This window comes from Phyllostomus discolor, chromosome X, assembly GCF_004126475.2.
Source record: "Phyllostomus discolor isolate MPI-MPIP mPhyDis1 chromosome X, mPhyDis1.pri.v3, whole genome shotgun sequence".
Taxonomy (NCBI): domain Eukaryota; kingdom Metazoa; phylum Chordata; class Mammalia; order Chiroptera; family Phyllostomidae; genus Phyllostomus; species Phyllostomus discolor.
The window spans coordinates 5,312,813-5,327,025 of NC_050198.1; the positions used below are offsets into that span (position 1 = coordinate 5,312,813).

The 14,213-nt window shown below is 42.0% G+C and overlaps 1 protein-coding gene across 5 annotated transcripts in view; it reads left to right on the plus strand.

Annotated features, from left to right (window-relative positions):
• The first annotated feature begins 361 nt into the window (after positions 1 to 361).
• Positions 362 to 14,213, plus strand: part of REPS2 (RALBP1 associated Eps domain containing 2) — a 200,029-nt gene continuing 186,177 nt past the window's right edge. For 2 of the 5 annotated variants that reach the window (XM_036016665.1, XM_036016664.1), the window contains exon 1: positions 362 to 724. In XM_036016665.1, the coding sequence (XP_035872558.1) occupies positions 479 to 724 (246 nt within the window). In that variant the 5' untranslated portion in view covers positions 362 to 478. The remainder of the gene's footprint in view (positions 725 to 14,213) is intronic. The other 3 variants (XM_028522678.2, XM_028522679.2, XM_036016666.1) reach the window with 3 other exon arrangements.

The window sequence follows — 14,213 nt, forward strand, 5'->3', positions numbered from 1 at the left end:
TTCCCTGCCTCCTGAAAAGCGCCATCCTCCATGTGGGTCCCCTTCCAAGCAACCAGGGCGGGCAGCCAAAGATGCCTCTCCTGTGTGCCGGGTGGGCGCGGAACGGCGTGGGCCCCTGCCCTCTTGGGCCTGGCCGTGCGGGGGGTGGGGGTGCAGGTGACCCTGCGCTGGGGTGGAGGCGCGCTGGAGGCGCGCGGGAGTTAGTTACCAGGTGAGGCGCGGGCGGGGCAGCGGGGCGGGGCTGGGGTGCGATCGCAGGCTTGGATTGGCTCCTGCCGCGCCTGTCTCCATGTGCCTGGCCGCGGAGGCACAACATTCAAGTCCGGGGGCGGGGCCGGCGGGCTCCTGGAGGAAGCAGCCCCGCGGCAGCTGCGGGGCGTGGGGGCGGTGGCAGCCGAGGCCGAGGCTCGGGCGGCGGTGAAGGCTGCGACTCCCCCCGAGCGGGGACGGTGCTCCGCTGGGCCTCTTTCCAGGCCCCATGGAGGCGGCGGCGGCGGCGGCGGCGGGTACGGGCTGCGGCCCCGGGTCGCCGCTGCTGCTGAGCGACGGTGAGCAGCAGTGCTACTCCGAGCTCTTCGCGCGCTGCGCTGGCACTGCCAGCGGGGGCCCCGGGTCCGGGCCCCCTGAGGCCGCCAGGGCCGCCCCGGGCGCAGCCACCGCAGCCGCGGGCCCGGTGGCTGACCTGTTTCGGGCGTCGCAGCTGCCCGCCGAGACGCTGCACCAGGTAGGTCTTCGTGCCCCTGCGGGTCTGCGGGGATCATCTCTGTGGGGGCAAGGGGCGAGGTGGGACGACAAGGCTACCCGCAGGGACCTGGATGCCTCTGCCAAGTCTCAGAGAAGGGGCTTCGCAGCCGGGAATGGCGGCGACGCCCTTGTCCCCCGGGGGACACCAGCCTCTTCTGCAGCTCAGCAGTGCTGGGTGCGATTCCCGTCTTCCTCCCCTGCGACGGACTGATACTCCCTTCCCTCCTCCAGCCGTTTCTGGGGCTCCGCAGCCGCTCAGACCCAAAGTTTGCCTTGTTCTGGAAGTGGTGTTTGTTTTGGCTGGTGTCTGGTTTAACCTCTATTCGCTGCTCCTGCCCTTCCCTCTCCTGAGTGGGTGGGAAGAAGTGGGCGCTGGGGTGCCTCACTGGGATTTGAACTTGAAGAATGTGTGCTGTATGTGTCTATAGGGCTGGGGTCCCAGGACTAAATGTTGTCCGCTCTGTATACATATCTCCTGTGTATATTGCCCACTAACATAGTTCTGAATGCTAGTATTAAACTGGAAAGCCGGATTGACAAGTTGCAGAGTGGGGACACACGGCTGCAAGAGGACACCTGGCAGGGCAGAGCCAAGTCTCCTATTTAGGGCTAGAGGTGGAACCCAGAGGTCCTCTGTCGGAGACAGCTGTATTGTCCATATTATCATTGCTTGGACTTGAAAACAGTATTGGAAAGTAACGTGTGTCGTAGCTACCTATCTCCTTTCCGCTGCTCCAAACCTGGAAAAGGAGGAGGGATTGATCCACAGCAGATACTGTTTTTCTCTTGTGCTTTCCTTGGAGCTTGGAGAAAGACTACTTGATGAGCACTTTGTCTTTTGCTATTATCAGCACTAAATGGTGATGAGATTCTTAATATCAAGCCCAAAACGTGAAGTGAAGCTTATTCTTAAAAGCAATAGCCAAGATGAAATTTAACATCAATTGAATATTTAGAGTGGGGAGTGGTACTTTGAAATCTACTTCCAAAGGTGCACTGAGGGTTTTATGGTTCACTTGCAATATCGTTGCTTGTAGATTATGTTTAAAAATGTTGCTGGAGCATGCCTATGCCTGCCTGTGAGCATAACTTTAGCCACTCTGTAATCTTTCACCTTTTAGAATTCAGGATTTCTGAAAATATAATTAGTATTCACGGAATTTAGCATGGCTGATTGTCCTTTAAGAAGTCCTTGATATGGAGGCAGTTCTGCTACTGCTGCTAAGCAGTTGAGCTGGACCAAGTAGAGAAAAATCGGTGCGCTAAAACACAAACCATGGTTACTGCATCAGGCCCTCAGAAAATACCCTAGCATATTAAATTTATTAAGTGCTGTCACTGTTTCTCAACTGAAAAGGAATAAATGACTGAGGCCACACAGCAAGTGACAGCTGGGAACCTATTAAGGCTTATTTTGTTGTCAGTAATACTGAGTATATTGGGTAACGATTCCTTAGGAGTTGCGGGGGCAGCTTTCCTGGTGTCGGAACCCATGCTTCCTTGAGGTATAGATAATTTAAAAAGAAACCAAGGCAGAGTGCCTTTCAGTGAATGAGATTCTGTTCTTCATGTTCCGTGGAAGCCTGCTTGCAAGAAGACTGGCAAAAGGGGACCTCCCTAGAAGGTGGCTTGTAGTAAATCTCAGAGCTTTAAGCTCCCCCTTTCAGCCCTGCAAAACAAAACACACCCTTCCCCATTAACTTAACACAATTGCAGTAATCCAACATTCTTCTTACAGGTGAAAATTAATAGGAAAGGCATCCTGGACAGGGAAATGTAATCAGAAGAGATTCAAACAAAGCCAGCAGCCAACCTTAGTTTTTACCAACCTCTTTGGTGGTGTGTGGCATGTCTGAGTGTGTATGTGTGTACATACACATTTCGTTCACCTTGATTTGCACTCTCTCTATGAGTGTATTAGCCATTTTTAAAAACAAATGCAGACGTTTTTAGCCTTTTCCTGTTAAACAGGAACCTGTAAGTTCAGAATTAAATGGCCCAACAGGTATAACTGCTCAAATCATGGAGGCACTAACCAGCTCTGGTAGTTTCTATGGTAACAGCCAGCATACAATTAAGATTACCATAATGTTGCAGGATGGGTGAAAATCTTATCTGGATTAAATATTCTATAAAAATACTTAATTTTATCTCCTCCTTGGAATAAAAATAAACCACTACCCCTCTTACTTTGTTATGGGAATAAATCATCATAGGGATTTTTTTCAGTTTAAATATAAAAAAATATTCATTAAATATATATACACATTTTAGCCCTGGCTGGTGTGGCTCAGTGAATTGAGCACCATCCTGTGACCCAAAGGGCGGCCAGTTTGATTCCCAGTCGCACATGCGTGGGTGGTGGGCCAGGTCCCCAGTTAAGGGGTGTGTGAGAGGCAACCCTACTTGGATGTTTCTTTCCCTCTCCTTCTCCCTCCCTTCCCCTCTCTACCAATAAATAAATAAAATCTTAAAAAATAAATATACATGTATTTTAATAGACTTTTTGAGAGCATTTGGGGTTCACAGCAAAATTGAGAGGAAAGTACAGAGTTCCTGTGTACCTACTGCCTCTACTCCTGCACAGCTGTTCCCATGGTCAACATCCCCCACCAGGGTGATAACATGTGTTACAATTAATGAACCTACATTGGCACATCATAATAGGAAAGGCAGAGTTCATAGTTTACCAGTATGGTTCACTCTTGGTGATTTATTCCACTCTTGGTGGTGTATAATCTATGAATTTGGATGAATGTATAATGACATGTATCCATCATTATAATATCATGCAGAGTATTTCCACTGCCCTAAAAATCCTGTGTGCCACACTTCTGTGCTTCATCCCTTCCTCTTACCCCCAAACCTTGGCAGGCAACTGATCTTTTTATTTTCTCCACAAGTTTGCCTGTTTCAGATTCTCATAGAGTTGGAATCACACAGTATGTAATCTTTTCGGATTGGCTTCTTTCATTTAGTCGTATGCATTTAAGAGTCTTCCATGTCCACTCATAGCCTAATGGCTCATTTCTTTTTAGTGCAGAATAGTATTCCATTGTCTGGATGGACCATAATTTATTTATCCATTCACCAACTGGAGGACATCTTGGTTGCTTTTTAGTTTCGGCAATTATGGGTAAAATTAATCTAAACATCTGTGTGCACTTAGGTTTTCAACTCCTTTGGGTAAATGCCAAGGATAAAGATTGCTAAATCATATAATAAAATTATATTTAGTTTTGTAAGAAACTGCCAAACGGTCACCCAAAGTGGAGGTACCATTTTGCAATACCCCCAGCAGTGAATGAGAGTTCCTGCTGTTCCACATCCTTGTCAGCATTTGGTGTTGTCAGTGTTCCAGATTTTGGCTATTTTAATAGGTATGTAGTCAGTGGCATCTCTTCGTTCTTTTAACTTGCAATTTCCTAATGACATATGATTTTAAGCATCTTTTCATGTGCTTATATGCCATCTTGAATAATTTTAAAGCATCATAATAGCCTATTTTAAAAAGCCTTTTAGACTCTATGAGTATTTATCTTCATGTGCTGATTTATTTTAAAAGCAGGACTCTAGTACTACAAAGAAAAATACTAGAATGAAACATTTAAATTAGAAAAGGAAAATAACCAATGTCTGAGGAACAGATAAATAATTTTTGTTTAATACTTTAAGGTGAAGAACTAGAAATGTTAGAGTGATGGGTTTCCCACTTTGTGAAGTATCTCATTGGTATTCAAAGGCTAGCATTTTATTAGAAGGCATAGGGTATTGTGGGAATCAGGTTTGGGTTCGAAGGGTATTTGAGGCATTTCAGTTTCTATTGTGTATCAGACAATGTTCTAGCTGCTAAGTTTATAGAAAGGAATCAAACACAAATCCCTGTCCTCACGGAAAGTACATTCCAGTGTCAGTGTTTTTATTCTTCAGAGCTTGAGTAAGAAAAGATTTGAAATATAACATCTAGAAATAAAATGTCTACCTTAAACTGGCAAGTTTTTTGTTTGACATAATGAATTAGCAAACTCTATAGACTCCTTTATAATAGCTGTCTTTTAGGATGGGTACCTTAGTCTTTGGGAATGCTGTGTATATTTCAAGTAGTCATTGTAATTGTTATTGATAGGTAACTCCTTTGTTTTGAAATAGTGTCTTTATTTTTCATTGATATAATTGACACATTATGTTAGTTTCAGGTGTGCAACATGATTTGATATTTGTATATGTTGTGAAATGATCACCATAATAAGTCTAGTTAATATCCATCACCACACAGTCACAATTTTTTTTCTTGTGATGAGATTATTATGGTTTACTCTCCTAGCAACTTTCAGGCACACAATACAATATTATTAACTATAGTCACCACGTTTTACATTACATCCCCATAACTTACTTATTTTATAACTGGCAGTTTGTACCTTTTGACCCCCTTTATCCATTTGCCCCCATCCAGCAGCCACCAATTTGTTCTCTCTATGAGTTAGGGATGGTTGGTTGGCTGGTTGGCTGGTGTTTAGACTCCCCATATAAATGAGATCATATGGTTTTTGTCTTTCTGTGTCTGAGTTGATGGTTAACTCTTAGACATTAAGGGGAATAGTTATAAAACTCTGTTGATTTTTGTATTATCAGGGGAAATCACTGAATGGGAGAAAAGCCAGTAAGTAATGTCTGATTGTTTAAGCAGCTTTGATTGAGATGAAGTAAAACAAAGCTGTGAGAAGTATGGGATAGTCTAAAAATTTCTTGCACATGAGGCCTCTTCTTTGGGAAGAAGTCATATTGAAAAGGTTTCTTGTTTAGTCATTAAAGAAAATTATAGGCCAAAGACAAAATTCTTGTGAACTTTTTCCTGTTGTAGATTATTAGCCAGAACTATGTTTTAAAAAATGCAAATGAAACTTGTTTTTATTTTTGCATCTTTATATTATATCACTTTGTGGCATATACTTTAGGGAGTTGGAGCCAGCATAATAGAACAGTAACTAGAAATATATGCTGTTTGAGTTAGTGTTGGGTTTTTTTTAGTAAAAGAGATTGAATGCCAACAGATAGAGTAAGTTACAGAGCCAAATCATTGTCTGATTAAAAGGAGGGCATTTGCATAATTGTTACTTGTTGACTCTTTTTGTAAAAAAAAACACATTTCAGGTGTGCAAAACTAAAGCCTTACCCAATAAATAACTGTATATGCACCACTCAGCATAAGAAGTAAAACAGCCCAGCTAGTGTGAAAGTTTCCTGTGACCCCTTTTTTGGTCCCATTTTCCTCCATCCCTACCCTAGAGGTTACTGCTGTCCTGAATTTGGTGTGCATGATTTGAAAAAAATTTCATTATTATATGTACATGTGTATATATTTTGTGAGTATGTATATTGTGTGTGTATATATATGTATATGTAAAAAATTTTAATTCTCAGTGTATGTATGTGTGTGTCACTAAAACAGTATGTTGTTTTGTATGGCTTTTCAACTTAAAATGGGGAGTATCATGCTCTTTGTAACCTGTATCTTGTTTTTCCTCTCATCATATTTTTGAGGTTCATCCTCGTTGACACATGTAGCTCTAGTTCATTTACTGTATGTGGCCATGTATAATGCGCACCCATGTTTTTGGCCCAAACTTACAGGGAAAAAAATCTTTTGTTTTAATTTTTAAATTTTATTTATTTATTTATTTATTTATCTATTTATATTTAGTAACTAAACCAATGATCGTATTCCAGGGTATTATTTTGCATACAGATATCGCTATTGCTTTCTAGAGTTACACTTCTAATACATAAGCATAAACAAAAGAATTAAAAACATTTATGTAGATATGGAATTACTACTACCCATGTATAATGTGCATGTTTATTTTTCCCTACAAAATTTGGGCAAAAGAGTATGCATTATACATGGCAAAATATGGTATGTTTTCTTTTTTAAAAATTAATTGATATTTGAGGGATTGGGGGAAAGAGAGGGAGGGGGAGGGAGAGAGAGAGAAACATTGATTTGTTGTTCTACTTATTTATGAATTTATTGGTTAATTCTTGTATGTACCCTGACTAGGGATTGAACCCACAACCTTGGTGTATTGGGATGACACTGTAACCAACTCAACTACCTGGCCAGGGCCTTATGTTTCCTTTTTAAAAATCTTCATTACCTACACTTACAATGACTCATCATTATGGTGCTGTAGAGACCTTTATGCCTAAGGAAAGGAGGTGGTATTTTTCTTTATATAGAATGTTGCATGACTGGGGGACTGTTCTAAACATGTATGGATATTAAAAGTGCCTTCATAGATAGCAAACTGCACACTGGTATTTTTGAGAATGTTAGAGGACCTTTGATTAGGCTTTCATAGGCTTCCTATTTTCTCATCTTTTAAAAAATGGAAAATCTGTATGGAACTGGAAAGCATTATGCTAAGCAAAATAAGCCAGGCAGTAAAAGACAAATACCATATGATCTCACCTTTAACAGGAACCTAAACAATAAAACAAACAAACAAACAAACAAGCAAAATATAACCAAAGACACTGAAATAGAGAACAGTCTGACAGTGACCAGAGGGGATAGGGGAGGGAATTTCAGGGGAAAAGGAGAAGGGTTTGCAGGAACAAGTATAAAGGACACATGGACAAAAACTGTGGGGGGGGGGCGGTGTAAATGGGAGGGAGGTGGGGAGGGATGGGTGGGGAGGGCTGAGATGGGGCTAAAAGACAGAAAACTACTTGAACAACAATTAAAATAAAATAAAAAAAATTTAAAAATACAAATCTAAAGCAAAGTGGATAGGAAAATACATTAAACTCCTCTGCACTTGCCACCCAGACTCAGCAATTATTGATACGTGATCAATTGCTTTCCATTTGCATTTCCACCTTTCTTCCCTTCCCTTTCAGTTATCCTGAAGAAAGTCTCAGACATATGATTCATAGGTTTTATATTTAAGGAAGAAATCTGGGAATTGTTAGAGATGGGAACATGCAGGGGTTTAATATGGACAGAAAAGTTACCGTGGTTTATTGTCAAATGGCAAAACTGAGGGGTGCTTCCCTGCAATCAAGCCATTAGCAGTCTTTAAGATTACAGTGTTTGAGAACTGATTTAGAATAATTAGGAAAACCAATAGGGAGATTGAAAAAGTAACAAAGTGAAGACTAGAAATACAAGGTGAATTTGTACATTGTCCTAGTTTCATACTTAAAACTAGGAACCATAGAAAATTGGTTTTGAGGAAATCTTGAGTTATTTCATTAATTATCGGAAACTTTTGAAATAGGGTTTGGTTCCTTTCCAAGTATTTTGAAACTTTCTATTAGTTTTCTAAAGGCCAGTATCTAGTATTTCATATTTATATCATTATGTTCTCTGGTACATGTTTATTGGTGGGCAACTGTCTTAGTCTGTTTGGGCTGCTATAACTAATTGCTACAGACTGTAGCTTATAGACAACATATTTATTGCTCACAGTTCTGGAAAATCTGTATGGAACTCCAGGTTGGAAGTCCAAGATCAAGGCACTGATGGATTTGGGGTTTGGTGAGGGCCCTCTTCCTGGTTTATAGTTGGTACCTTTGCTCCATGTCCTCACGTGGTAGAAAGGGCTAGAGAGCTTTCTGGTCTCTTACAACAGCACTAATCCCATTCATCAGGGCTCTACCCTCCAGGCCTAAGCATTTCCCAAAGGCCCCACCTTCTCATGCAATTATATTGGGCATTAGGATTTCAACATAGGAATTTTGCAGGGAACAAAGGCATTCAGACCATAGCAGCAACCAACAAACCTGGGTGCTCAGAACTGAGGGTTTCCTGGGATGCTGGGATTTCAGTTTTCAAACCAGGATAGACTTAGGTCAATTGGGATTGTTGGTCACCCCCTCTATTGGTTACTGCATTAGTTATCTATTGCTTTATAATGAATTTTCATAAGTTTAAATTGCAGCTTAAAAAGGCACATATTTATTATCTCATTGGTTCTGTGGGTTAGGAGTCCTGACATGGCTTAAATGGGTCTTCGGATCAGAGTTTTACCAGGCTGAATTGAAGGAGTCAGCTGAGTGGCATTCCTTTGTGGAGCTTGGGGACCTCTTCCAAGACCATTTCGTTGTCAGGAGAATTCAGTTTCTTGTGATTTTAAAGACTAAAACCCTCAGCTTCTAAAAGCCACTGGCCATTCCTTGCCACATGGCCCTCTCCATAGGCAGTTCATAACATGGCTGTTTGCTCCATTAAGGCCAGCAGGAGATTCTCTCCAGTTGGCCTAGATGAGTGGCATCCTATCACCTTTGCCATATTCTGTTGGTTAGAAGCAAGTCACAGATTCTGTCTGTACTCAAGAGGAGAGGATTATGTAAAAGCACAGACACCAGGAAGTGAGAATTATTTGGGGTGAGGAGCACCTTAAGGTCTTTCCACCACAGTTGCCTTTTAGAGTTTTCTGAAGCAGAAAATTATTCTGATTAGCTTTTTGTGGCCAGAATATATATCTTTGCTTCACTGCTCATTTCAAATATCTTTATCTTCTTAAAAACATTCTCATGCATAATTCATTTTCTTATGCCAAGTAGAACAGGCAAATATATGACTTCTAAGGTATTACTTTGAATTTTAATGTTCTTTTTAAAGACTCTACTTATTTATTTTTAGAGAGCGGGGAAAGCAGGAAGAAAGGGAGGAAGAGAAACACCAATGTGTGGTTGCCTCTCACGCGCCCCTTACTGGAGACCTGGCCTACAACCCAGGCATGTTCCCTGACTGGGAATTGAACTGGTGACCCTTTGGTTCACAGGCTGGCACTCAATCCACTGAGCCACACCAGCTAGGGCTCAATGTTAGTCTTTAGGCAGTTTTTTTCCCCTGTCAACTAGTAGGAGGCAGGAAAAAAAGTGCAAAAGCAGATATGAGTGCCCTGCATGCCCACTCCTGCACAGAATACTGTAAAGCAGGGCCCGGTTCAGGAGTCTGTGACATTAGATGTGGGGAGAATACATCTTCCTCTATACTAACCCCTAAATGAGATCAAGCATTTGTTTCTATTATGCATGGAGGCAACAAACCACAGTAGTATTGGCATGACCTCTGACTTTATTACCTGTGGAAATAGGATATTTTTAGGAGTTCCCACCAAGATGGAGGCGTGGGTAGACACACTGTGCCTCCTCACACAACCAAAATAAGGACAGCAATAATTTAGAAACAAGATAACAACCAGAACTGACAGAAAATTGAACTGTATGGAAGTCGGACAGCCAAGGAGTTAAAATAGACACATTCATCCAGACTGGTAGGAAGGGCAGAGTTGGGCAGCCAGGTGGAGAGGGGTCGAGGCACAAAAAGCGGTGGCACCAGGCATGTAAGGCATCCCGGACACGTGAGACCACAGCGGGTGGACCCTGGGCATGCAGGCGGTGGCTGGCAGACCCTGGGCCCAGGGTGGCAACGGGCAGACCCAGAGAGGCAGCATTTGTGAAGTGAGGCACTGCACTCAAGGTGGCTGGATGACTGGGCAGTCCCAGGGTCCCAGTGCCGGGAAATAGAGCCTCGGGGCACTGATTGAAAACACTTATGGGGGTGGAGACGCAGGGAGATATTCCCAGCCTCACAGGAGAGTTCGTTGGAGAAACCCACGGGGTCCTGGAAATTGCACAAGTCCACCCACATGGGAATTAGCACCAGAAAGGCCCAGTTTGCTTGGGGTAAGCAGTGGAAGGGACTGAAATCTGACAGAGAGCAGAGCAAGCACCATTGTTCCCTCTCGGATCCTGCCTCCACATACAGCCTCACAACCCAGCGACTGGATTGCTCTGCCCCTCACTAAGTAACAGGCACGACAAGACCAAAAAAAAAAAAAAAAAAAAGGGCCCAAATGGGAGAACAGATCAAAGTGCCACAGCAAATACAACTAAATGACCAAGAGATAGCCAACCTATCAGATGCACAGTTCAAAGCACTGGTTGCTCAGGATGCTCACAGAATTGGTTGAATTTTGTCACAAATTAGATGAAAAAATGAAGGTTACGCTAAGTGAAATGAAGGAAAATGCACAAGGAACCCATAGTGATGGGAAGAAAACTGGGATTCAAATCAATGGAGTGGACCAGAAGGAAGAAAGAAACAACCAAACAGGAAAGAATGAAGAAACAGGAAGTGAAAAAAATGAGGAGAGGCTTAGGAACCTCCAGTACATCTTTAAATGTTCCAACATTTGAATTATAGGGGCACCAGAAGGGGAAGAGGAAGAGCAACAAATGGAAAAAGTTATTTGAGCAAATAATAAAGGAGAACTTCCCCATTCTGGCAAAGGAAATAGACTTCCAGGAAGTCCAGGAAGCTCAGAGAGTCCCAAAGAAGTTGGACCCAAGAAGGAACACACCAAGGCACATCATCATTACATTAGCCAAGGTAAAAATGAAGGAGAGACTCTTAAAAGCAGCAAGAGAAAAGGAGACATTTACCTACAAAGGAGTTCCATAAGACTGTCAGCTGATTTCTCAAAAGAGACCTCACAGGCAAGAAGGGGCTGAAAAGATGTATTCCAAGTCATGAAAAGCAAGGACCTACATCCCAGATTGCTCTGTCCAGCAAAGCTTTCATTTAGAATGGAAGGGCAGATAAAGAGCTCCCCAGACAAGGTCAAATTCAAGGAGTTCATCATCACCAAGCCCTTATTATATGAAATGTTAAAGGGACTTATCTAAGAAAAAGAAGATATAAAACATGTACAGTAAAATGACAGCAAACTCACAATTATGAACAACCACACCTAAAACAAAAACAAAAAGAAACTAAGCAATCAACCAGAACAGGAACAGAACCACAGAAATGGAGATCACATGGAGGGTTAGCAACAGGGGAGTGGGAGGAGGAGAGAGGGGGAAAAGGTACAGAGAATAAGTAGCATAGATGGTAGGTAGAAAATAGACTGGGAGAGGGCAAGAGTAGTAGTATGGGAAATGTAGAAGCTAAAGAATTTATGACCCATGGACATGAAGTAAAGGTGGGGAATGTGGGTGGGAGAGGGTGTGCAGGGTGGAGGGGAATGAAGGGGAGAAAATGGGACAACTGTAATAGCATAATCAATAAAATATATTTTAAAAAAGAAAAAGAAATAGGATATTTTAAAAATCATACTATAATTGTCTCAGATATGTCAATGACAATTTACAATAGTTTAGACACATTGGCTGATTTTATTCATTGTGTTAATAAAGAAACAAATGTGTTAACTGCCATAAACTTGTTTTTTAACTATTTTGATAGCTGCATTTCAATATATATTTTTTTATAATTCTCTGTATTTTAAATGTTTAATTCTATGCATTTAAAAACAGTATTCTGAGAAGAGGTCCGTGTAGACTGCCAAACAGGGCCACAGCACAAAAATGGTTAAGAAGTCCTGCTGGGAAGAATTGCAAGGTGTCAGGACTAGAAATTTCAGTTCTTAAGGAGTCATTTTTCCCAAAGTCAGAATAACAATGGCACTGCTTGCCAGCCCCAGGGCAGGATTGTCCTGTCCTCTGTGGTCCCTCCCACTGGAGTCCATCTTGCAAAGGGGAAGGAGGCCCAGAGTGAATGAGTACTCAACTGCCTCCTCCAGGACTTCACCCTGTGGCTTCTGCAGTCCTGGCTCTGAGCTCTCTCTGCTCCAGACCTTTATATCTGGCCCTTTGTATCTCTGTCTCCCTCCAGAGAGTTCCTGTGGAGCAGGTGCTCACTGGCTGTTGGGCCTCTTATTTGCCACTATTATTTCTACTTCCAAGACTGGCTAGATCTAGATGAACTTGAAGGAAAAAGTGGTTTTAACTGGCTGGAGAAATCCAGCTATCTTTGTAAGTTAATTTATGACCAGAAGAGGCTATTAAACATTAGGTTGGTAGCAAATGTTTGTTTTGACTTAATTTGTTTATAACACTTTGCCATTGATTTACAGAAAAATATCTTTTTGTTCAGCCTCCTGGGGGTAATTACGTGGGTTACCTGTGTTACCTGTGTTAATTTCCTGACTAATTGAAGTAAACTCCATAAATGCCAACAATTAATTGTTTTTGTTTTTTTTTAAAGCAGGCTTTCTTAAATGTGTAATATTTGTCCCTGATGTCTTCAAAAGAACATATTTAATACAACATCCTTTTTGTTTGTCCCTTAATTCAGGGTCAGCCTTGTGAAAAACAGATGATTATATGCAAACAGCTTTTTGCCCCTGGAGATGTTTGGTGTGCTTATTTTTTGAAGTTTTTTTTTTCCCTTTAGTATCTCTTTCAAATTAAAAATGTTTCAACTCCTCTCCTTGGCATACACTCTGGTACCTTTATATCCTATTACTGTTTGGCACTGGTAGTAAAGCACATGTAGATGTTTTAGATTCTTTTAATTTATTCATTGTTTTGGATCAAGGGTTCTCTACCTCAGCACTATCGACACTTTGGTCTGGGTCATTCTTTGTTGTGGGGTCTGTCCTGTGCATTGTAGGGTGTCTAACGGCATCCTTGGTCTCTACCCACTAGATGCAAGTATCTGTCCCTCCCACAGATGTTACAACCAAAAGTGTTTTCAGACATTGCCAAGTGTCCCCCAGGGCAAAAATCTATTCTGGTTTAGCAGCTACCATTTATTTACTGATTACCATGTACTTGGCCTTGTCTCTTAATTTAACTTTTAGAAAGTTAATTTTATTTAATTCTGACAACCAAACCACTAGATAGTAATTATTATCTCCAGTTTGAAGAAAATAAAATGGAGGTACAGAGGTTCAATGACTTTATTAAGGTTACAGAACTCAGTGACTTCTGGCAATACTTTTCATAATTATTTGGGTGGAAATTCAGTCTTTGTTGAAGAGAGACTAAAAAAGAAAGGGAGGTTTCCTGATGCTGTCTCAATGGAGAAGCTATTGTTTTCATAGCAGTTCTGTGTAAATGTTGGGATTCTTCCTTAAAGAGTGATTCTGTTGAGGGGGTTCTGAGTAAGGGTTTTGGGACATTTCTAAGGAGTTCCTGTGCTATGGTGAAGCAGAATATGGGGCAGTCTAAGATCATAGATGATCAAACCTTGAAGCCAAGGAAGCCATCAGAAATTGGAGTAAGGCTATGGATCATTCAGGGCCCTGCAGGAAATAGCATGCTCAGAGGGGTTTACTGAAAGCAGAGCTGTTGAGGCATGGAAAGAGTAGCAGCAGCAAGAAGGCAGTACCATCCCTAGCTCTGAAGGGGCCAGAGGAGGGAATGTTGCTGGAGCTGTCAAATATTGTTCCTCAGTAGACACAGTAGTCTAGAAGAACTCAGCCATTGCCAGAGTTGTGGCCAGGGAGGGGGTGGTGGGCTGAGGGGCAGATACCCCACTCTGTCCCCTTCCCTCTGATGTGCTACAGTGCTTCTCACTGTCTTCACCCAACTGGAAGTCCAGGGCAAGGGTGCCTGGATTTTGAAGCTTACAGAAATCAGCCTCCTGGACAGAGGGGATGAGTAAT